This window comes from Stenella coeruleoalba (genome assembly GCF_951394435.1).
Source record: "Stenella coeruleoalba genome assembly, chromosome: 16".
Lineage (NCBI taxonomy): Eukaryota > Metazoa > Chordata > Mammalia > Artiodactyla > Delphinidae > Stenella > Stenella coeruleoalba.
The window spans coordinates 24936776-24959808 of record NC_137162.1 but is presented as its reverse complement, the minus strand read 5'-3'; the positions used below and the strand labels follow the sequence as shown (position 1 = coordinate 24959808).

General features: G+C 52.1%; 1 protein-coding gene across 5 annotated transcripts in view; it reads right to left on the bottom strand.

The window, feature by feature from the left end:
• Positions 1 to 20877, bottom strand: part of SH3PXD2A (SH3 and PX domains 2A) — a 243186-nt gene extending 222309 nt beyond the window's left edge. For 4 of the 5 annotated variants that reach the window (XM_079901013.1, XM_079901014.1, XM_079901010.1 and 1 more), the window contains exon 1: positions 20261 to 20877. In XM_079901013.1, the coding sequence (XP_079757139.1) occupies positions 20261 to 20332 (72 nt within the window). In that variant the 5' untranslated portion in view covers positions 20333 to 20877. The remainder of the gene's footprint in view (positions 1 to 20260) is intronic. The other variant, XM_079901012.1, reaches the window with a different exon arrangement.
• Positions 20878 to 23033: the final 2156 nt, after the last annotated feature.

Below are 23033 nucleotides of genomic sequence, written 5' to 3'. Positions count from 1 at the left end.
CTAACGGATTCCCAGTTTTGCACTGGTCCAGCTCCAGCTAGAGGAGAAACAGATGCAGTCTGACTCCACACGCAAAGAACTCCAAAACACTTGGCGACTTCCCCATCGGCTGCCCCCAAAAGAGAAGTCCCATGACCCTGTGTCTCGAGGGAAGAGAGCCTGACCAGGAACCCAGCAACTTTCACCAGAACTTGGTAAGGGGGCTGGGAAGTTAGTCAACACTAAAAACAAATAAAGACGCTTTGTTGTCTCTCTCCCCATCCCCTCCCGGAAACAGAGTCCAGGGGGAACAGATGAGTAAAGACTTTGCACAGTTTCCACCCTGCCCCCAAGCTGCTGACCAGGCCAGAGGAAGTAATGGGAATAAACTGCAGGCGCATTCAACATTTCCTACAAGATCCAGCCTCAGCCGGTTTCAAAACAGGAGAGGAGGAGAGAAAAATCTACATGCTCCAAAGGGCAGAGAGAGGAAATGCCCCAGTGGAACCTGCACTCAGGACCGCAGGCCAGCCCTGCCAAAGTCACGGTGAGGGTTTGTGCCCAGGGCTCCTGGGCCAGCAGGGAATGAGTCAAGCTCACGCTATCAGCCATCAAAAGGGCTGATGGTGGATGAACTTTGAAAACGTTATATTAGTGAAAGAAAGCCAGTCACAAAAGACCACGTCGTTGATGGTTCCATTTATATAAAATGTCCAGAATAGGCAGATCCATAAGGATAGAAAGAAAATTAGTGGTTTCCAAGGGCTTGGGACCAGTGGGGGTGTGGGGAGGGAGGGTGGAACTGATGGTTCAAGCATACTTGCTGCTTGGGGTAATAAAAATGTTCTAAAATTGACTGTGGTAGTGGTTGCACAATTCTATGAATATACTAAAATGTATACTTTAAATGGGTTGGTTGTATGGTATGAGAATTATATCTCAATAGAGCTGTTCCCAAAAAGGGAGGGGGGCTAAGAGCATCCGTGTGGGCCATCTACTGCCTTAACGCGGGGAGATACACGAGGATGCCCAGCTCCCGCTGTTTCCTATATTTTTATCCTTCATGATGCTTCGATGCCAGCCACCAGCTCTATGAGTTTGTGGTACTTTTATTATCCCTATTTTACAGATAAGGAAACTGAGGCTCGGGGAGATTAAATAATTTGCCCAGAGTCACGTGGCTCGTGAGGGACTTGGCCTCGCCTGTAACTGCTGCACTCTAACCCATCCTAATCCACGTCAGCAGAGAGCCAAACAAGTCCACAGGGTTAACACTGTATTAGGTTAACGCCTAATATTAATAGCATTGGGGCTGGGAACTTAGTAGAGGATGGCTTTTGAAAATCTGGGCTGCTCAGGCTGCCTTGCGTGAATCCACCTGCTTCCCTGGGTTCATCCTGGCTGATGTTCGGGGGATGTGGGTGGGGCAGAGGTGGCCCTTTAAGGTTCTCAGGGACAGTGGCAGGAACTGTCGCTCCTGAGGAGTTGTTTGGAGTCACTGAGCTGGCTGGGTACCAGGGGGCCCTCTCCCAGCAGCTCTGGGAACCCAAGCGTATCTGAACCCCATGAATAAGTCCCAAATGCCCCACGCAGACTACATCTGGGACCGAAGCTTCCGTGGGATTCCCTACTGTCTGATGTGAGTTCCTGTGGGTGGGAGCAGCCAGGCAAGCCCAGGGGCCCCACTGCCTCTGTCTGCCAAGAACGCACACTGACGAAATGGCCACCCTCTCTTCCTTCCAGGAATCCAGGTAGGGAAGGCCTGTTTCTCTGTGCGTCCCCTTATTAGGGGTTAGTTCACATAACAGGTAACACGGACAGGTCCGCATTGCCCCAGCCCCACACACCTGGACACGTAACCGGCTCACAGTAAAACAGGAGGGAGATGGACGTTTGCTCTTGGAGGATAAAACCAGCGTAAGATTCCTTACCCAGCAAAAATGTGTACATACCCTCTCCTTGAGGCCCAGGGGAGGAACTCAAGGCCTCTTCTAGTTTCCCTTCTCAATCCTCCCTTGCTTCTAGAGTCTCTCCTCCATCCCCACCTCCCCCCACCCCTGCCGGGTCACAACTCTTTCCTGGGATCAGGTCCTCTGGCATGTCTACACCAGCCTAGTTCACACAGCCCTGCCTCACAGCTTCCTGCTCCTGCAAGCCTTCTTCCGGGGCCTCCTCTGAAGCTAGAAGTCATGTTTCTAGAGCAAGTGTCCTGGATGGAGAAGAGGGCCCTTTCTGCACGTGCAAAGTCACGGCAGAATCCCACCCACCAGCTCACCCCACATGGGTGGAGGGGGCAGAGGGGTGGAAGTTCAGAGGTTGGTCAGATCCCAGTTCTGCTACTCACTAGCTGTGTCACCTTGAGTGAGTGACTTAACCTCCCCAATTCCCAGTTTCCTTGCCTACAAAAATGGGAGTAATACCATCTTTCTTTTGTGAGAGTGAAATGAGGTCTGTGTAAACCTGCCTGACTCAGAAGAGGCACTGGAGGAAAGGAGAAAAGGTAGTTAGGGTAAGTATATGTGAGGGTCTATGATTCCATTTTATACTAAAATCTAAGTATTTTGGGACCCCCTAGCCTGACCGTAAGGAGTTCTCAAGGATAAAAGATGGCCCCAGGAATATGCCTGATGGACAATGACCCAACAGCTTGTACTACACACACACACACACACACACACACACACACACACACACACACATACCACACACATACCACACACACACACCACACACACACATACACACACACATACACATACCACACAAAATGCACACACATATAAACACACACTCTCAAATAGACATATACTAATACACCACCCAGATATAATCCCCAACACCCTGCAACACACACACGATATCCCCAAATACACCCCCCATAACACACCAAACACACACACAGACATTACACATCTCTAAATACACATGCATTCTACATGCAAACACACACACACACACTCTCTCCTTTTTTCTATTTTCTTAAAGATGCTTTCATCCTCTATAAGGACACCCAGTCTCACCACAATTTCAAACACTATCACAAGAAGCTTTAATGTTCGTAATGCCTAACTCCCCGCCAACTAGCCAGATTACAGCAGATACAAACGACAGTGTCTTGCTCACATCATGTCACCTTGTACCTGGGCTCAGAGGCCAGCAGCCCCCGACCTCATTTCCTCAGACACTTACACTGCTCCTCCCAGCCTGACCTATGATGGATAAAGATACTAGATTTCTATTTATCCATAAGTCCCTTGTTTGTTTATTTCTTTCCTGAGGCAAGTTTATACAAGGTCAGATTCCCACGTGTCCAAGGCCCAGCTTCTCTCCGTCACGTTTGCATTGACTGGGCTCCTTCTCTGATGAGGCCCCCAGAAGCTGCTGTATTGATCAAGTATTCTTCAGCCCTGTCCACAATGACTCCTGCCTCTTATTAGCTTAAAAAAACCTGCATCGAACAAGGATCCTGACTCTTCTATAACAAGAACCCCAGGAACCTCCAGAAAGACAGCACGGCCTGGGGAACTGAGTCACGGACAGAGGTTCTCAGTCCTCGCTCCACCACTTGCTAGAAGGAGGAGTTTGCTATCATAGTTTGGGTTCATTCCAAAGCAGACCCTGAGACAAGGCCTTGGGTACAGGCTATTTATTAGGGAGATGATTCCCGGAATCCCAAGTGAGGAGGTATGGAGAGCGAGACCAGGAAAGGATAAAGGCCGATAAAGGGCACTTAATGGCCAATTTACTGCTGTGGCCACTGGGGCTCAGTCCTGCTGGGGATCCTCTGAGGTTCTGGCTAGAAATCGCCTCCAAACTGTCCCAGTGGAGAGCAGGCAGCTGAGATATCAACTCCCTGGGATGACAGGATGACGGAGTGACAACTCACCTCCGCCCCCTCCCCTGGCCTTCCTCAGCTGCACCTGCTCGGGTAGAGCACGTTCCCGTGGTGCCCTTGCTGGAGGGAGCCCTCGCTCAGAGAAGTGAGGCGGGGAGAGGCGACAGCAGGGAACACTCGAGGAGGGGAGCTGCCAGCATGCTGGAAACCGCTGCAGGTGAACTCAGGTGAGCCCAGGGCATACGGGGTGGGGCATCGACGGTGTCCTCCACAATCACAGAAGTCATGTGCCTCTCTGAGCCTTTCCTGTCTGTGAAACAGGAAGGAGACCTACAGCCCTTCTCAGCAGGTCCCTCAGAGGCAGCAAGACTGTTTGTGAGGAGCTTGACAACCTGGGATACTGACGGTCCCGGCAGGAGGCACCGTCACCTTCTGCATGTGCAGCCCCGCTGCAATAAACACCCAGAGGCTGCTCATGAGGGGAGAGGTGTGGAAAGAGTGTAATTCAAGGCTCCCGGCCAGAAAGGTCAGGCTGGAGCCCACTGACCATCCCCCTGGTCCCCTTGCCAAACCACAAGGCTGTTTAAATGGCCACCATTTAAAGGAAAGGAGAGTGACTACTAGATGCTGTACCCTGTCTTGGGTTCTTACAATGACCCTACGAGGAAGGCGTGGGCACAGTCAGCTGAGGAAACTGAGCTGAGAGGGGTCAGCAACTCGCTGGCGGCACTCAGCTAGGAAATGGTGGAGTCAGCTTTGGAACACTTGTCTGAATCTTTACACCCCCTTCCTCTAGAACATGCCACAAGCTCCATCCCAGATGCCTCTGTCACAAACCCCAGGCATCTTCTCAAGGCTTCTATATATATATCCGTCAGGCCTGGGCTGATAGGAAGCAGACTGCACCTGCCCTGCCAGCTCAGATAACAACAGTAACCCTTAGGTAGCACTAACTCTGCCCCAGGCACTGTTATAAGTGCTTTTATCAGCATTTTCTCATTTAATCCTCCCAACGATCCTATGAGGAAGGTACTATTATTATCCCCATTTTTCAGAATGGGAAACTGAAGCACAGAGAGGCTAAGTGACTTGCCCAAGGTCACACAGAAGTAAATGGGAGAGGAGAAACTTGGATTTAGGCAATCTGGTTCCAGAGTCCCTGCTCTAAACTACTTTGCCACATTGCTCTCGAAAGTGCAGACTCAATCTCCCCACAAGTCTATCAGAAAGGGTCATCCCTGAATGTTGGGAATGGAACTGCCATTGACCTCTCTCCTGGGGCAAGAACTGGCCAAGAGCAGCATGGAGGAGACAAGACAGCCGGCCCAGCCACCTGTTTAAGGACCAGGCTCCTGGGGAGACAGTGCAAATGCTCCCTGCCTAGTGAGGGTCTCTTTACCAGGGCGTTGGTGTGCCCACAGCGGCATGTAGCACTGAAGTTCAACACAATTGGGGTCAAATGCCTTTTTTTTCCTTTTTGAGAATGATGACTTTGGGGTCTGGATGCTCTAAAGGGGGTTCCCAGTACAAGCTTTCCGCAAGGGAGGGTAATTGCAAGAAACAGCCAAAGAACACAAGGGTTTCCCAGAGTACGGAGCCAAGGCAGGCTGGCCCACAGGGACGTTGTGGAGATCACATGAAAGAACATCTCGGGGCTCACACGTCAGCAGAGAAAACCGGTCAACACCACGGGGGATCTGCCCAACAGCTGAAGGCAGTCCATGGCCTCGGACCCGGTCTTCTTCCTATTTCTTATGTTACATCAGCAGAACCACTGCCAAGTAGAACAGACATCCCAGCTCTCCTTTCTCATGCCTCCGTCCTGCTTTATAACCAGTTCTATGGTACCGCCCCCCAACCCCCAGCCCCTCAAGTGGAAGTTCTGAACGCAGGGTAGAAACAAAGCCAAGCAAATCAGATACAATGGTTAGGGGAGGAGTAATCCTGTTAGCGCTCGGATGTGCGCCTGTGGACGACTCTTTTAGGGGACGCTGCCTTATCTGTCAAAGGGAGCACATGTTATTCCATTCACTGAGCTCCTACTCTGTGCTCGGCACAGCTCATTTAATCCTCACCACCAGCCTGGGAGATGCTTTTCTTATCCACGTTGTACAGATGAGAAAACCTAGGTGGGGAGAACTCCAGCACCTGCCCCGAGGGCACAAAACTCCTGAGTGCCAAAGCAAGGACTCAGATCAGCCAGTCTGGCTTCAAGGGCAGAAGCCAGACAGCACTGCCTTGAGAGCACTGGTCTCAATCCTCACGGGATACCAGGATCTAGAACCCATGGCCGGATTTTACAGAGAAGGAAATAGGCTCAGAGTTAGGCTGCTTGCCCAAGGTCACCAGCTAAATGGCAGAGCCAGGAGCAGAACCGATGTCAGACTCTGGAGCTTGAGTCTGTGACCACCATGAGGACCTGCCTCCCTGCAGGGCACGAAGGGACAATGCCAGTGTGCGGCCAACAGGCCAGCACTGCCTGGGAGAGGGCATGCCAGGGCACACCAGCTGGCCAGCAAGGCAGGCTCTGGAGGGTCCCCAGTGCCCCATGGCATTAAACCCAAAGAGCGGGGCAAACGAGAGCTACGGGCTGTTGACAGACTGGCAGCCGACAGAGACGATGCAGCCAACAGCTGCTGTTTATTTTGGGGCCCAGGGAGAGAGGAAGGAATGGTTAAGGCCCAGCTCATTCTCACAATAAACTGAACAGGGCAGAATGGGGAGGGTGCCCCCTCCCAGCTAAAGCAACATCCCTGGTCACCTGCTGAGCCTGGCTGAGCTGAATGGCCTAGGTGTCAGAAACATCTTGCCAGACGCTCTAATCTGGCCTCTCCACCCACAGATACAGTGCTCCCCACCCCAGCCGCAAGTGCTGGACTTGTAAATGGCCCAGGAAGGCAACCATGCCCGGCAAACCCACCCCCTGCAGTGTCAGGCTCCAGGAGCAAATGGCTTTTCCTGTCTCAGGAACAAAGAGGGGCCGCTCCTGCCTGCCACCAGTGGCTTCGGTTCCCAACTCTGACACTTATTGACTGAGGTCTGTGGACGGCCAGGCTAGGCTGTGGCAGCCGGGCTGGCAGGATTCCCTGGAAGGTCAGGACGTAAGAGGTTTCCCGAAGGACTTCGGAGCCCCACTGCCTGGCTCTGAACCCCAGCCCTGCCTCCTCCTAGCTTATGGCCATTGGTAAATTAACCTGTGTCTCTGTTCTCTCATCAATAAAGTAAGGACCATAAGAGTGCTCTTCTCGGGCTTCCCTGGTGGCGCAGTGGTTGAGAGTCTGCCTGCCGATGCAGGGGACACGGGTTCGTGCCCCGGTCCGGGAAGATCCCACATGCCGCGGAGCGGCTGGGCCCGTGAGCCATGGCTGCTGAGCCTGCGCGTCCGGAGCCTGTGCTCCGCAACAGGAGAGGACGCAACAGTGAGCAGCCCATGTACAAAAAAAAAAAAAAAAAAAGAGTGCTCTTTTCATCAGGTTGTTGTAAAGAGTAAAGTGCTTAGAAGAATGGGTGGCACATAATTCGTGCTCCTAATATCACCATCATCATCGTCATCATCACCATCATCAGTCAGCCTGGAAGTTTCCTTCTCACTATGAACACTGGAGGACAGTTCCCCTGGCTGCTACACATGGAATTTAAGTTCCCAGGCTAGCCCGTGATATAGGTGAACTAGAGACATCTGGCTCTTGGTGCTATAATTCCATCTACTCCATGGATGAGTAAGGTTTTGGTGGAATGGCCTGAGAATCTTACCACCATTCACAGTATTATAATGATAGGAATATATATTCTACATTTCAAATGACCAATTGCCACAATTGTAAGTTAAAAGCTGTGGTTCTTTAAAAAATAGGAGTGGGGTAGGAGGAAGGGGGTTTCATAGGATAAAGCCTTCGTCTACAGGTTTATTTCACTGCTCAAGGCCCTACTGTGATCCAGACCATCAGCTAGCATGAGGCAGGGAGTTTAAAGATGAAAGGATGCGGAGGCTGCTGCCTCTGCAGGAGCTCCCCACCCTCTAGCTCCCAGCTGGAGGGACTGCTTTCAGCATTCGTGCCTTGCACACAGTAGGTACAAAACTAATGTTCAGTTAGTGAAACTCCCTGAGACGTGCGCTACCTTCGGGGTCCTCAGGTGCTATCCAAGCCGTTGCTGATGGAGGCTGTATTTCCCCACAGAATCCCTCTTGGGGGGTCAGGGTCAAACCCCAAACAGTCCCCAGAGCGACCTCTCCAGCTGTGTTTTGACCAGTTTCTGTCTTCAGCAAGTCAAGAGGACGCCTCATTGCTGAGCAGAGCACCCGGCCTGGTGCTGGGAGGGACACAGGCACAACTTGAGCTCTTTAGCTGCCTGACCTCACTGCCCACTGCTCTCCCTCTTGCTGATGCCACTGGGCCACACCAGCCTCTTGCTCTTCTCTGCAAAGGCTAGAGGCACAGTCCTACCTCAGGGCCTTAGCATTTGCTGTTCCCTCTCTCTCAACCATTTTTGCTCCAAATGGCCACAGGTCTCACTCCCTCTCCTCCTTCAGATCTTACTTAAAAGTCACTATACAGGGGAGCTGTCCCTGGCCACACTCTATAAAATAGCACAGCAACTCCCATCACCACTGCCATTCCCTGTCTCCCTCGCCTCGCTTAGTTTTCTCTACAGCATTTATCCCCCATCCAGCACACTACATATTTCACCAGTTTTGTTTATTATTTCCCTCCCCCATCAGAATGTGAGCTCCAAAAGGGCGGGGAGTTTTATCTGTCCTGCTGTGTTCCCAATGCCACATAGTAAACTTTCAAATGTTGACTGACTGATTGAATGAATGAATGAATGAATGAATACAAATAAGCCTCAGATTAAGGTCCACCGCACAATGGGCTTTTCCATCAATCAGGCACAGGAGACACAGGCTTGCCCCAAACTGAGCAACCCAAGGCCATTCTTGGTAAGAGTTACAGGAGAGGTTAAAACAATAAACTTTGCAAAAATTCACAGACAGAAAACATTGTAAGATGAGAAGTCTTGGAAGCTTCTGGGAGGTGGCAGAAACTAAGCAAAACCATGAAGGATGACCAAGATGATAATAACCACAGCTGCCATCCATTGAACACCAGGCATGTCCCCAGCACCATGTGGAGTAACAACACCAGGCATGTCCCCAGCACCATGTGGAGTAACAACCAAATGGGCTAAGTGCTGTTGTTATTACTACTATTATTCTCATTTTACAGATTAGAAAGTTGAGGCCCATGGCAGGGAAGAAATTGGAACAAGTGAAACAAGGTAGTAAGGGCTTCAGAGCCTGAGCCCATGCATCAGGGGCGTCGGTGCTCTGCTCCCATCCTCTTGCCCTCAACTTCCAACTGCCACTACCTGAGGCCCTCTCGGGGGCTAGCTCCAGTTGCCAGAGCCTCGTTTAGCCCGAGCAAGCAGCAGGCTGAAAGTGCCTGGGAAATAAACTGCTCCCTGCTCCCAACCACAGCGCCGTGCTAGCCACCATCCTTGGGGACAGGACATAGAACCCCCAGCAGCTGGAGCTTCTGAAGAACCAGGCTTTTAAAAGTGCCTCTGGACACGAGATCAAGGGGAATAAAAATTTGAATCCCAAAATAGAGGCCAGCCCTTGCTAGGGAGCCATTCTAGGTAGCAAGAGGTTTGTTATCTGATCCCAAATACCAGCTCCAACCACATCACATGTTAATGGAGGGGGAAGGTCAGAGTGGGCAGATGACCAGGATTTAATTCAGACCCTTGAAGTTTTATCAGGGACCCACGTGATGTGCTTCCTAGTCTCCCAGCCTCTCTGGGAAGCTCTCGGGAGACAAAGCCACTATAAAGCTGCAGGGCCCCAGCCTTCCAAGGGAAGGTCCACTGTGCATATGCCCTTTGGGCTGACTTCCTTTCTTAAGCCCAGGGCAGTGCTGTCAGCGTTCCATACCCTAGCACAGCCACAGATCAGGGACGAGACTCCCATGGGTGCATGCAGCAGAGGGAGAAATACAGCCGCGGAGACCAGAGTCTGAGGGAGGGCAGAGAGTGTAGAGAAAAACCCAGTGCAGCTAGTTTTGATATGTGTGGATGCCTCCAGCTGAGGGCAGGGAAAAAAGAGAAGTACTCCTACCTAGCAACCTAACCTTTGCGGGGTGGGTAATCCGTCAAACCTGCAGGGAGCACAATGGAACCATCGCGGGCTTTCATCACTGCAGAGACCTGGGTGCAGACCCTGGCTTTCACCGTTCATGGCCACGCGATGCGGGGCAAGATGCTGCACCCCCCGAGCCCCTGCTTCTTTGGCTACGCAACAGGGGTGATGCTCAGCGTGGCAGTGGGGATTAAAGAAGACGGTGGATGAGAAGCCCTAGCCCCGTGCCCGCACCTAGAAGGGCTCCACGCACACATTCTCCAACCCGACTTGCCCACTATCCCTGCCCAGGAGCTGCCACACCCAGCACTCATGGGGAAAATGAGGCTGCTTTTCTCCAGCTGCCAATGAGCGATGACTAAAGCAAATAATTAACCCCGGCTTGAAACCAAAGTCCAGACATTGTCCTATTACAGGCCTCAGCTCTGCGAGAGAATCATCAGTTTGCCACGCCACCGGGGCTTAGACCAGCAGAAATCCCTGGGCGGCCACCTCTGCAAGCCCTACCCTCACTGACAAGTGACCGTGCCCCTTCCGGGTTGCCAGGCCCTGTGCTGAGAGCCCGATGAATTCTGCCCAGGAGGCAGAATTCAGGAAAGAGTTTCGCTCTCTCAGAGCCCCACTGCCAGCACCATGCCAGGCCAGCCAGGCCTCCCTCTCTGTTGCTACAAAGAGAAATTCTCCCACACAGGCAAGGCCCTTAAAATAGCCCTTTGGGTCTGGGCCATCAGGAAACGGAATAAAGCTGGGTCAGAATGGGGCCTACCATGAAAGAGTTTACAAAGCAGCCGCTTCAAACAGCAGAGACAATCCCTTCACGCTCAGAACCCTTAGGTGGGCAAAGCCAGCAAGGCAGGCTCTCTCCACAAAGAACACTATTCCCCAGGAGGACGATGCGCTGGGCCGGCAGAAGCTCCCCAACCCCCAACCTGGGGCAGCCCAGGAGAGGGACCAATGTGCAAGTCACAGTGACAGGGTAAAACAGGCACCGCCTGGGGGTAGGGGCCCGAACACACCTGGCTTTGTGCTTGACTAACAATGCAACCTCAACTTTCTGAACCTCAGTCTCCCTATGCATAGAATGGGGTTAAAAATGCATACCTTCAGGGCTGTGTCAGGACCAGAGATTATAAACAAGAAGCCCAGCACAAAATAGGGATTCAATACGTGGTAGCTGTTATGATAATGGCGCCCATGTAATAGAGGTCAAGGTCTCCTTTGTTACTGAGTGAGAATAGTCCTGGAAAAAGGAAAACAGCCAAGGCTCTCTACGGGGGACCACGCAGTGATAGGCAGAAATACAGACTGGCCCACACCCACGCCATCCCTGACCCTGAAAGTTCACTATCTTGGGCAGCACCCCACCCCCACTCCCTGAGTGATCCATTTCTGTCAGGTCTGGTTCACACTCCAGGGAGTCCAGAGACAGACTGGAGGGCCCAAAACGTCCTACTGCATAATTTATGCTGCACTGACACACACAGAGGAAGGAATCCTGCCCCAACCCTACCGCCACCTCCTCCCAGGCCTAGGGAGGGTGGCTTCCTCACAGGCAAAGGGAAATGACAGCAAAGGGCCAGAGAAAGCAGCTGAGGGAGGGGCAGAAAGCACAGCTGTTTCCCCTTTGCTAGCTCAGCCCCCTGGATGTCACTTCCTCCCCCCAGGTAACAGCCGGGACAGATGGGACTGGAAATAGCTCTGTCTCTTCCATTCACAAAACTGACAGGCTTGGAAAGAAGCGAAGCGTAGTTCCCAGAGGTGGTTTTCTAGAAAACATCTTCACTGGGGCCTAAAGTGGTCCTGAGTCAACCCTGGCTATAGGCTTCTCAGGGGGCGTAGTAAGGCAAGGAAACCTTGTCTAAAAATTCCCTGGTGTCAGGAAAAGCTTCTTTTTGTAAAGCATCCCCTTCACCAATGATTAGGAAACCAGATTGAGGGATCTAGGACCCCTTCACATAGCTGTTTTCTCTGGGCTCAGCGTTTTCCAAAGCAGCTTTCCTCTCCACCCTCCCCTCTACAAGGCAGAAAGGAAGCAGTCAGCCCATTTACTGGATGGGCAAATGGAGATCAAGTGGGGAAGGTGACATGTGGAAGGTCTCACACCTTGAGAAGCCAACCAGCCAGGCCTCAGGTGGAATCGCCTTGGGGCCCGGTCTCCCCAGGTGTGGCATGTAACGCAGGGCTGGCTGCGAGGCTTCCATGGGGACAAGGCCAGCTTTGGAGTCAGCAGGCCTGGGTCATTGCAGGCGCCTCTCCACACGCAGCTTCTTAGCTGTGTGGTGTTTGGCAACTCCCTTAAGCTCTCTGGGCCTCAGCGTCCTCGCCTGCACGACATGGATGCCAGCAGTAACTACACACTTCGGCGGGCTGCTTTGAGAGTTTCCGTGTAAAACTCAGCACGTAGAAAGCATTCAGAACTGTTAGCTGTTATTTTTATTATTACATTTTCCCTAAAGAATCAGGCTTACTGGAATATCTGGCAGTGGAGTGAGGGTTAAATAAATGAAGAGGTAGTTTGAAGCACTGTCTTTATAACTAAAACAGGTTCAGAGAGATGCTGAAGTAGAAGACAACGTTGGCCTGAAAGTTTCAGGTAACACTGAGACCTCATCCGGGGCTCCCAGCAAGCTGTTCGGTATTAGCCTCCAGACCCTCCAAGGACGGGGTCTCCTCTCTCTTGCCACTGGGGTGCGTTAGCGGCAGCGCTGCGGTTGGGGGTGGAAATGACTGCACCGTGACCTCAGGCCCTGCCAGCGGGGCCCTCCACGGATGTGGCCCAAAGCAGCTGACGCCTCACTCCTTGCTATTCCCCTCCCCCTCCTCCGCCCTCCTTCCCCAAGACCTCTGGGGTGCAATCAACTTTTATGAGGCAGCCTGACCCCTCGGAGTAAGAGCTATAAACAGAGAGGGGCTGGGCTGGGCCTGCAGCTAAGGAGTCCCCAACGCAAATGGGCTTTGTGACCACCTAGAGGGGTGGGATAGGGAGGGTGGGAGGGAGGGAGACGCAAGAGGGAAGAGATATGGGAACATATGTATATGTATAACTGATTCATGTTGTTATAAAGCAGAAACTAACACACCATTGTAAAGCAATTATACTCCAATAAAGATGTTAAAAAAAAAAAAAGAGTCCCCAACGCAGAGCTACAGAAACGGTTCCATGTAGCTCTGTTCCCACCACGGCTGCAACGACAATCCTAGAGCCAGCTCTGGGGCCCACCAGAAGGGACCCACGGTGACAATCAGCTCCCCTTCCCCTGCAATCCTTGGGAGGAACAGAAGGTGCGGAGGTGTAACAATAAACTCTGAATTCCCTCGGCTGGCCTGTGAGACCCTCAGGAGCCGGCCCACCCTTCCTCCCCATCCTTCTGCCCCACCTGGGTTTTGTCCACGTTTTCTTTGCACGTCCCGCCTCCGGCACCTTTGTTTTTCCCTTTCTGGGAATGCCCTTCTCCTCTTTTTCCCACCTAAATCCTACTCTTTCCCATCCAAATCCTAATTACTCCTCAAGGCCTAGCGTGAAGCCTGCCTTCGCCAGCCAGTCTTCCCTGAAAACTCCAGTTCACAGAGAGCTCCCCCTTCTGAAGCTTCAGGACTTAATCAGTATTAGAACAAATCCCTATGTTGCACCTAATAAGTGCCAGGCACTGTTCTAAGGTCTTGACGTTTATTAACTCGTTTACCCTTCAGCACAGCCCTTTGAGCTAGGTCCTATTTTCCCCTCATTTTGTTTTGTTTGTTTTTAACAGATGAGGAAACTGAGGCACGGAGAGAGAAGTAACTTGCACCAGGTCCCACGTAGTAAGTGGTAGAGACAGGATTCTGGCCCAGGGATACCAGAGCCCAGGGGCTCTCCAACAACACAGCCTTCCAGATACACGTCATCCTCTCAGGAGGTGCTGCCCGGACTCCTCGGTGATTTTCATACCCCTCTCTCACTGACCCAGCTCTAATGGGGAAGAAAGTAACAAGCTCACAGACTCAGGTGTCAGAGGCCAGGGTAAGAATCCCAGCCTTGCCACTGAGTGAGACTCACATAAACTCTCTGGGCCTCAATTTCCACACCTGTAAAGTGGGGATTAAAAACACCTACCTACTTCATGGGATTGTTATGACGCTTAAGTAAAATCCCCTCTGAAGGGTCTCTTCTGCACTGCCCGGCACACAGTAGGTGCTCACAGATGGGTTCTTTCCCTTCCCCCTGCACCTCGACATCCTCGCTGGACTCTGCTCAGCACCTGCTGCTGATGTGACCTGCCTGGAGGTTACTCGGGGGCATGAGAGGGGCTTGCTTGTGGCTCACCGTCCCCCCTCCCCTCCCCTCCCCCTGGCCCCTCCCTTCCCCCAGTCCCCCTCCCCCCTCCCCCCCACCGTGCCCCCTTCCCCCCCTGACTCCACTATAGGTAGCAGCAGCCCGGCCTGGGCATGAAGTCACTCACAGCTCTGGGAATCACCGCTTCAAATGCTCATCACTCTCCTGGACTCTTCCATTACTTTTGGCAACGGCCATGGCAGAGAGCACCTCTGGCCCTGGCTCAGAACCTCTTTCCAATGCCAGTATTTCCACCTCATTTCCCACACACACCCCTTGTCCTTCCTTCTCCCTGGCTCACTGTCCTAACCCATGATCCCTTTCCCGGATTCTCAGAACTCAAAAGAAGTGTGACTACCGTATGTATAACTCTATTATTTGTTTTATTTTATTTAATAAGGAGGCAAAAGAGAATAGAGTTTCCTGTTAGACTTTTTCTGGCCAAGAAATAGTCTGGTCAGTGACTCAGGCTGAGGAAATCAGAAGGCAATTTCCAGGGACCGCTGTGCAAACCCCCAAGTCAGAAGTCCTAACAACACTGCTCTAATTCACTGTCTCCACTGGCGATTAACTCACGCTGGCCTCGGAATATCTCTTTGGAAAATGCAGCAGCTGGCGCTTATATTTCTGGAGCTGGAACCGGTCTCCTATGACATCAAATAGGTTTATTTTTCCCTTCCCTTCGCCTCCCCTCTGCCTGCCGCCACACATGGTGATTCCAATCCTGATTTGTCCCCCCAAACCCTCACTCGGCTCTAAAGAGGGCCATGATAAATGGCTGGCTGTGCTCCCTCTTCCAACAGCCTTGAAGGATGTGGTCGGTTGTTCCATAAGCAGGAATCCTTGTCAGACCTGTGAATCACCCCTAGATCACTTCCCTCCTTGGAGAAGAAGAAACTGTTCTTGCGTGTGAGAGACAGACAGAGACAGAGAGAAAGAGAGCAGGCAAGAGTGCTAACCGATGTGTTGCACTGACCTTGGGGCTAGGATACTATTTGACCTTGCCCTTACCTGCAACACCTCTCTACTCCTCTCCCCCAACACAAGTTCCTTCCCTTCTCCTTCCCAGCCGACCAGGAAGCCATCACTAGGGCAGCTCCAGGAAGCTCTCCAGGTCTGAACAGCTGCTCCTTGTTTATGTGCTTCTCTCCTATGTTGGGTGTTTTCCACGAGGCATGTAGCCCACTTTCCCATCAGACTATGAACAGCTGGGCCTTCCTTTTTTGCCTCAGTCTTTCCTTCTCTCACAGCTTCACCTATTTGATCCTAAATGTACTCAAGTGTTTTGGTGATAAGGAGGACCAGATGGAAGCTAGTATACGTTGAGTACCCATGATGGAGGCCAGGTACTAAGTAGAAGCTTTGCCCCAAATTATCTCAGATCAATTTCCCCAAATCCCTGTGAGGTTACAGGTGAGGAACCTGAGACCCACAGTGACTGGCTGCAGGTTGCACACCTAGGAAGAGTCAGAGGTGGGATTCAAACCCTGATCTGCCCACCACCACTCATTCCACAGTGGGACTGGCCTGAGAAGATCCTTTCCGTACTGCAGCTGCACACCCTTCCTCTCATGGGGCTGGATCCTCTAAGGGCTTAAGAAAAAAGGAAGGGCAGAGAAAAGAATGGGTCTGGGGCCAATTCCTAAAAATGTAGCTCCCAGGACCAAGACCCGAACCTGCAATGCTCTGAACACACAGAATGTATTATTTCCACAGGGTGGATCCCTCATTTATCACAAGCATCACTGGGGAGCAGATATCATCTTGGATTTGTTCCCCTCCCCCTGCCTCACAGTGACCTCCTCCATCACCCGTCACACTCTCACCTCCAGGACACAAGGTGCACGTCCCACACAGCGAGCCAGTCCTCAAATACCACATGGCACTGCTCTCTCATCATGTATACCTGAGCCTGGTCTCCCCAACCAGACTCCAGTGGAGGAGAAGGGCCTCACTGTAGGTTCATAGCTTCCTCTGGAGGTAAAGTGACCTGAGTTGACCCAGATCTGCCTTGTACTAACGGGGAGACCTTGGGCAACCTCGAACCTCTCAGTTCACCCATCTGTATGAAGGAATCAAAGACATTCGATGAACTGCAGGAATTACATGAAATCATGCACGCTAAGCGTTTGGCACCATCGATGGTAATTGCTAACACTGGCTATTATCTGCATTCCCTGAAGAGCCCTGTAGAGGACCAGAACACTCATGACTGATATTTGTCTGAAATAAACAATCAGGAAAGGAAAAGACTGTGAAAGCACAATGCCTCCCAAATCCAAACAATTTCTTTTTTGTTTTAGATGCACGAGCTCCTCTCCAACACCAAATGACTTGACATACACCTACACATGCTTGTGGGTACAAAGGATTATGTGAACTGGAACTCAATCCTTAGGGAAAGTTTTCAAAGGTATCTGCAGTTTGCAACCAGCACCATCAGGATCATTTGAAAGACCAGTGGTCTGAGGCCAAAGACAGTTTACCTAAAGGTCTCCCCAGGGGCAGCTCATAAAAGCTAAGAGAGGAGCCCAGCTCCATGCAGGGAGCCTGGCCTAAGCAGCAGCTGCCCATCTTCCCCAAACGCACCCCAAGCAGGGGCTTGACAGAGGGGAAGGAAGCCAAGGGCTGACAGCACCACTCAAATGATGGAGGTCACTTGCCTGCCTTTCATAAACAGACCAAAACACAAGACCCTCAGTGTCCAGGCAGCTCCCCCACATCACGGGGACAAGCATGCCTTTGGCTGGATGTCCTGAGAAGACCTTTGCAGTATGTTCCCAGCATTCTGGGGCCAGCAGGGCCCCTCCTGCTTGGGCCCCAGGCCTCTCATCAGCTAGCTCCAGCTAACGTGCACGTCCCATAAAGCGGCTCTGCTCTGCAATTTGCCAAACCGCAGACTCAGAATTCACCATCAGTGGAGGAGAGGCGGGAAGAAGGCATGCTTCTTCAGCGTAAAGGGCTTCCAGAACATACGTGACTTGGGCGCAGTGTGTCCTGCCTGCTACCCACACCAGCGCGCCTTGCCCGGAACACCTGACCTTCTGGTGTGTGGTGTCCACCACGTCAAGGCCGAGAGAGGAGGCGATCCTAAACTTCAGCGGCACAGCCTCCCCAGCATGCTCCTCCTGCCCTGTTGGCACTGCCGACACTTTCCATTATTGGCCCCCTCTCCTTATGTTATGCACTGATGCCCCAAATGTGCAGGAACCTCTTGCTATCACCAGATATTTGGGCTCGTCAACCCCAACCAGCCTTTTACGGTATTTCGATGAACCCAACCCATGACATGGGCAGAAGGCCAGTTAGACCCAGGTGCTGGGACTAGCTGTGTCACAAGTGACTTTATCCCATCTGGTTCTCAGTTTCCTCATCTGTAAAAATGAGGGGGTGGAGCCTCATGAGTCCTCAGGTCCCTGCCAGCTCCACAATTCCATAACACACAATACTCTCTCCTTTAACTGTTTTCCCACAACCTGGGTTCAGGGCTCTGTATGGCCCCATCTGCTCGGTGACATCACTCCCGGCCCCAAACATAACGTCATTGATTCTTACACGGGAAGCGGAGACGTCCCAGAAAACACTGTCCATAAAAAGGGAGGAAATGATCATTTTGAGGGAATTGGACAGGACTTCTTTTGTATTTTTCACACAGAACAAGTTATTATCAATCTTAAAACCCCAAAACTTTCTTCCTTCTTGCCAGACCATTAATAGCTGCTTTTCAAAAGTGCTTTCTTAGTCAGAATCACGCCAAGCTACCATTTAATGAGTGTTTGTCTTGTGCCAGGAACTGCGCTAAGTGCTTTGCATGTATGATCTCATTTAATTCTCCAGACAACCCTCTGAAGTAGATACTATTATTATACTCACTTTAAAAATGAGGAAACTGAGGCCCACGGAGGTTAAATAATTTGCCCAAAGCTGCATAGCTAGTCAGTATCTGAGCCAGGCTTTGAACAAGAGCCTGTAACTCAGAGCCTCAGCGCTAACCACCTCTCAACACTGTCTGCATAGGGCCCCCCATCACGTTAGCAGCGCTCCTGACCAGGAGTGCATCCTACATCTGTAATCCTGGACATCGCTGGTCAAAGCTAAGATTTGATGTTTCACCTAAAATCCAGAGCCGGCACCTGCCTGGGTCTCAGAACAGAGTGCCATCTGTTGAAAGCAGTGCCTACCTTAACTGAGGACTAGAAAAGAACTCCTAGGGGGCTTCCCTGGTGGCGCAGTGGTTGAGAATCTGCCTGCCAATGCAGGGGACACGGGTCTGAGCCCTGGTCTGGGAAGATCCCACATGCCGCGGAGCAACTAGGCCCGTGAGCCACAAGTACTGAGCCTGCGCGTCTGGAGCCTGTGCTCCGCAACCATAGAGGCCACGATAGTGAGAGGCCCGCGCACCGCGATGAAGAGTGGCCCCCGCTGGCCGCAACTAGAGAAAGCCCTCGCACAGAAACGAAGAACCAACACAGCCAAAAAAACAAACAAACAAGAAAAGAATAATAAGAAAACCAAATGACATTCGAAATGTTTATTTAAAAAGTTCAGGACAAAAAAAAAAAAGAACCCCTAAAACTTAGCCTGCAACATTTGAGAAAAGAACTTAGGAAAGCTGACTTCGTAATAAGTGCTGGGATGTGCAAATGGACATCTGTCCCCAGGGGAGGGTGACCACATGGTGACCCAAGTCCTCCAAAAAGAGCTTTCTTGAAATGGCAGGGCAAGATGCTTGCTGAGCCAGTAACACAAAAGGAACAGCTCTCCCACCAGCACCCACGTCTCTGTCCCACCAGGAACCAGACTCCTTGGTTTACCTCCTCCCCAACCTGAGCCCAGGCCCACTTATTCTACTATAAAGAAACCCAAAGATCAGAGCCACTGGGGATAAAGACAGAAAGAGTAGCCTGAGGCTGACATTTGCACAAATCCCAGTCTCCTTCCAACAAGGAATTTCAGAAATCAATGTGCTGTCCAGGGCAGCAACCAACAGCCTGTTTTAATTGTTAAAATTAATGCTTTGAGCATTCTAAATGCTCCTTTAACTGACTAATTTGCAAATAAGATGCAGTCCTCCGGCTTTGGATGCCCTGCTGTCTGTCTCTTCTATCTCAAGAACAGGAGCAAAGCCGCTAGGACTGGCATTCTCAGGCGTCAAGGACACAGTTTACTGTGGGAAGGATGGGAAGACAGGAGGGGCTGAGATGAAAGGGGGACGCGTCCCACAGGCCAGGAGCTCGGCTCAATCAACCTTAGCCCCTTCTCATTAAGTTTGGAGAAGGAAGGGGGAGGGGCAGCCGGCTGTTCCTCGGAGACCACAGCAAACATTTGCCTCCTCGTGTCTGGAGATGGAGCATCACTTAAGAGGAAATGAACCCAGTTAAGGGTCATGTCCAGAGGAGGGATAAAAGGAAAAGCCACAATTCTCCTCACACCGACGGACACAAGGACTTTAAGAAGGAAATCAAAGCTCAGGGCTGAAGGTGGAGGTGGGGCAGGGGTGCGGCGTCATCCCTCTGCCCCCAGACCCAGGCCTAGGGAGGCAGAGAACGGAGCAAAAGTGGGAGGCTCGCGTGAGGCTTCCTTCCCCAGGTCAAGCCTCTGAAAGCATCTCGGTCTGTGTGAGCGTGAATGACCCGAGTCCCCAGGGAGGGCCGGGAAGATGCTCTTTCCCAACGGAGCTTCCCAGCGAGGGTTTGACGAACGCTCCCCCCACCATCCTTCAAAGCTCAGGCGGACAGATGACTTCACCGTTGTAACAGACAAGGGCAGCCACTTGCCAATTCCAATGCCAAAAAAAGAAAACGGGCGTGGGGGGAGTGGAGGAAGGTCAGAAAAGGCTTCCCTGGAGATCACAGCCCTGCGAAGAAACTCTACCGCCGAAGGCTGCCCTGTGGGCAATTAGCCCCGGGACTCAACAGCGCGGGTAGGGCAAGGGGCCACCCAGGGCCCTCGGGGGTTCCTGGCCAGGCCCCGCGGGGGTCTTAGGGGCGATACTCACATAGTGCTTGGAGGGGTTCCTCCGTTTCTCCACGTCCACCACGGTGGCATCTTGCACGCAGTAGGCGAGCATCTTCCCCCACAGAGCGAGTGGCGCCCCCCGGCGGCGTCACCTTCTCATCCTGGTCGACCTCCGGCTCCTTCTCCCGCTTCCCAGGTCCCCGGCCCCCACGCCACCCCGGTCCGGCGCGCCGCTGCCCGGGCTCCCGGCGCCCTCAGGTACGGCCGCGGAGCGGGGACGGTCGAGAGCGGACGCGGACTCCGTGCGCCCGGGCGGCTCCCCGTGGGCCTGCCGCGCGCCCCTTCCCTCCAGCGCCGCCTCCGCCGCTCTCCGGCTCGCCCGCCAGCTCTCTCCGCCGCCCGGTGGGTCCGGCGGGAACTGGCGGAGCAGAGGAGGGGCGGGGGTGTGTCCCGCCGGCGAGAGGACGGGGCGGGGGCCCCGGAGCCTGCTGTCAGCGCGCTGGGGAGGGGCCGGCGGCGCCCCTTCGCCGCGCTCCGGCTCCAGGGGGCTCGGCGCTGGCGGAGGCTGTGGGCGCAGGAGGCGGAGGCAGGGCCGGGCCGGGAAGGGAAGGGAAGGGAAGGGAAAGAGGGGAAGCGTGCTGGGAGGGGCTCCGGGCCCGGGGCGACGGGGAGGGGGCTGCAGCCCGGCCGGAGCGCCAAGAGCTCGGCCAGCGGCCTGGCGCGGCGCTGGGCCACTTGGCCGGGCACGGAAACTCAGGGTGGCTTCGGAAGGAGGAGGGGCAGGGGGAAGTGAACCCAGCGCGCCCTCACCCTGGCTTTCCGTCTTGGAGCGGATTTGTGCCTTCTGTCCCCACCTTTACGGCCCCCTCCCACTCCTATTCCCCAGATCGCTTTAATGAAAAGTAGTTTATTACCCCGCTGTTACGGCCCAGGCCCTCCAAGGAGGAGACAGGAGTGGGGAAAGAGCCGGCATTAAATCCTTCAAGCCAGAGCCTTATCTTTTGATAAACCACCTGCCCCCCTGCAGGTTACAAAGGGTAGATTCTCCCCGGAAATGTGATCGATCCGCTGCCTGAGTCGTTTATCGATCTGGGTCTGGGTAACCAACCTGTGATATCATTTACCAGTGAGGTTTCAAGACTGTAACAGCACTGCCTTAAGCCTAGGGCTTCCCTGGGACCCTCCCCAGGCAGGCTAGGAGGGAAGAGAGCACACAATGGTGAGAAAATCCACCACTGGGTTGGGGACTGCCTCATCACTGGCCCCAGGCTCTGACTTTCTCACCACCTGTCCCTCTGATATGGAAAACCGACTTTCCAAGCCACTTGTCTGTCCCTGGACTTGGAACACAATTACTATTTAATTCAATTTACACCCCCTCATCTATTTCAACATATTTTCCATTCTAATTTCAAATATTTAAAGAAGTACTGTTTTCACAATTAATCCTATTGTTTCACAGTCACAATGAGCTTTGTGACTGTGGACCAATGTGAAGCACGTGAAATGGAGGCCAAGAGTTTTACAATCTAATTGTGTTAATACTTTTTTCCTCTGCACTGTCAGAACCCATGTAGCTATCTAAGACTGTTCACGCATTTGCCTGGTACAGAATATCATACTACCCCTCCAACTTTCTTGGAGAAGGATGCTAGAACACCAAATGATGCTGCTATCTAAATATTTGACCTGCCGCAAATCACTTAATACTATAGGCATTAGAGTCATCTTAAAGTTCTCTGTGAAATGTGGGTGCTGAACTAGATGGTCTTTTAAGATTCCTCCCTACAGGGGCTTACCTGGTGGTGCAGTGGTTAAGAATACACCTGCCAAAGGAGGAGACACAGGTTCGAGCCCTGGTCCGGGAAGATCCCACATGCTGCGAAGCAACTAAGCCTGTGTGCCACAATTACTTAGCCCTCGTGCCACGACTACTGAAGCCTGCTTGCCTAGAGCCCATGCTTCACAATGAGAAGCCCGCGCACCGCAACCAAGCGTAGCCCCCCTCACTGCGACTAGAGAAAGCCGGCCCACGGCAACAAAGACCCAACGCCGCCAAAAATAAATAAATAAAATAAATAAAAATTTATTAAAAAAAAAAAAAAGATTCCTCCCTACATACATTCCAAACTCCTAGCAGTAGTTACTCCTGTTGGAGACAGTTTTGAGTTCTTTGTTTTTCATAATTAGCATGTATGGATATTGACATTTAAAAAATATTTTTAAAATTTTCTTCTCTAAAACTCTAGAATTTTAGGCTTGATTGAGCACCTAATCTATGCTCATTTACAAGGATTTAAGGAACAGAAGAGAGAGAGAATTCAGTTTGTGTTTGTGTACCTGAAAACTGAATCCAATTGACAAAATGCTTGTCCCTTCCCTCAAAGAGAAGAGAATACAGTTGAGAAACAGACACAGCATTAAGACTGTATCTAATAAAATATGCATTAGCATTCCAGAAAATGGAGGCCTGGAGTAATCCAGGAGAACTTCCTGGAGGAGGCTGTCCCTCTGCTAGGGACTGAAGGATGGGCTGAATGGAGTACCTTGGAATACTCTGCCTCCTCTGAACTCCTCCAAGCCAGGTGCATTTGCCCTGAGCTGCTTTGACTCGTGTGTATTTGTCCATAACACAGTTCCTCTCCCCTGAGAGCACCTGGTATACAAGGACTGGCTTAAGTTATCTTATACTTCTTTGCACTCCTCATATAGCAAATACCGTACCTTATCCACAGTAGTAGTCACTCACTGTATGAGAATCTGTTGAATGAATGATCAGGGGGAAAAGAAAAGGTGGAGTGAGGACACTGAAG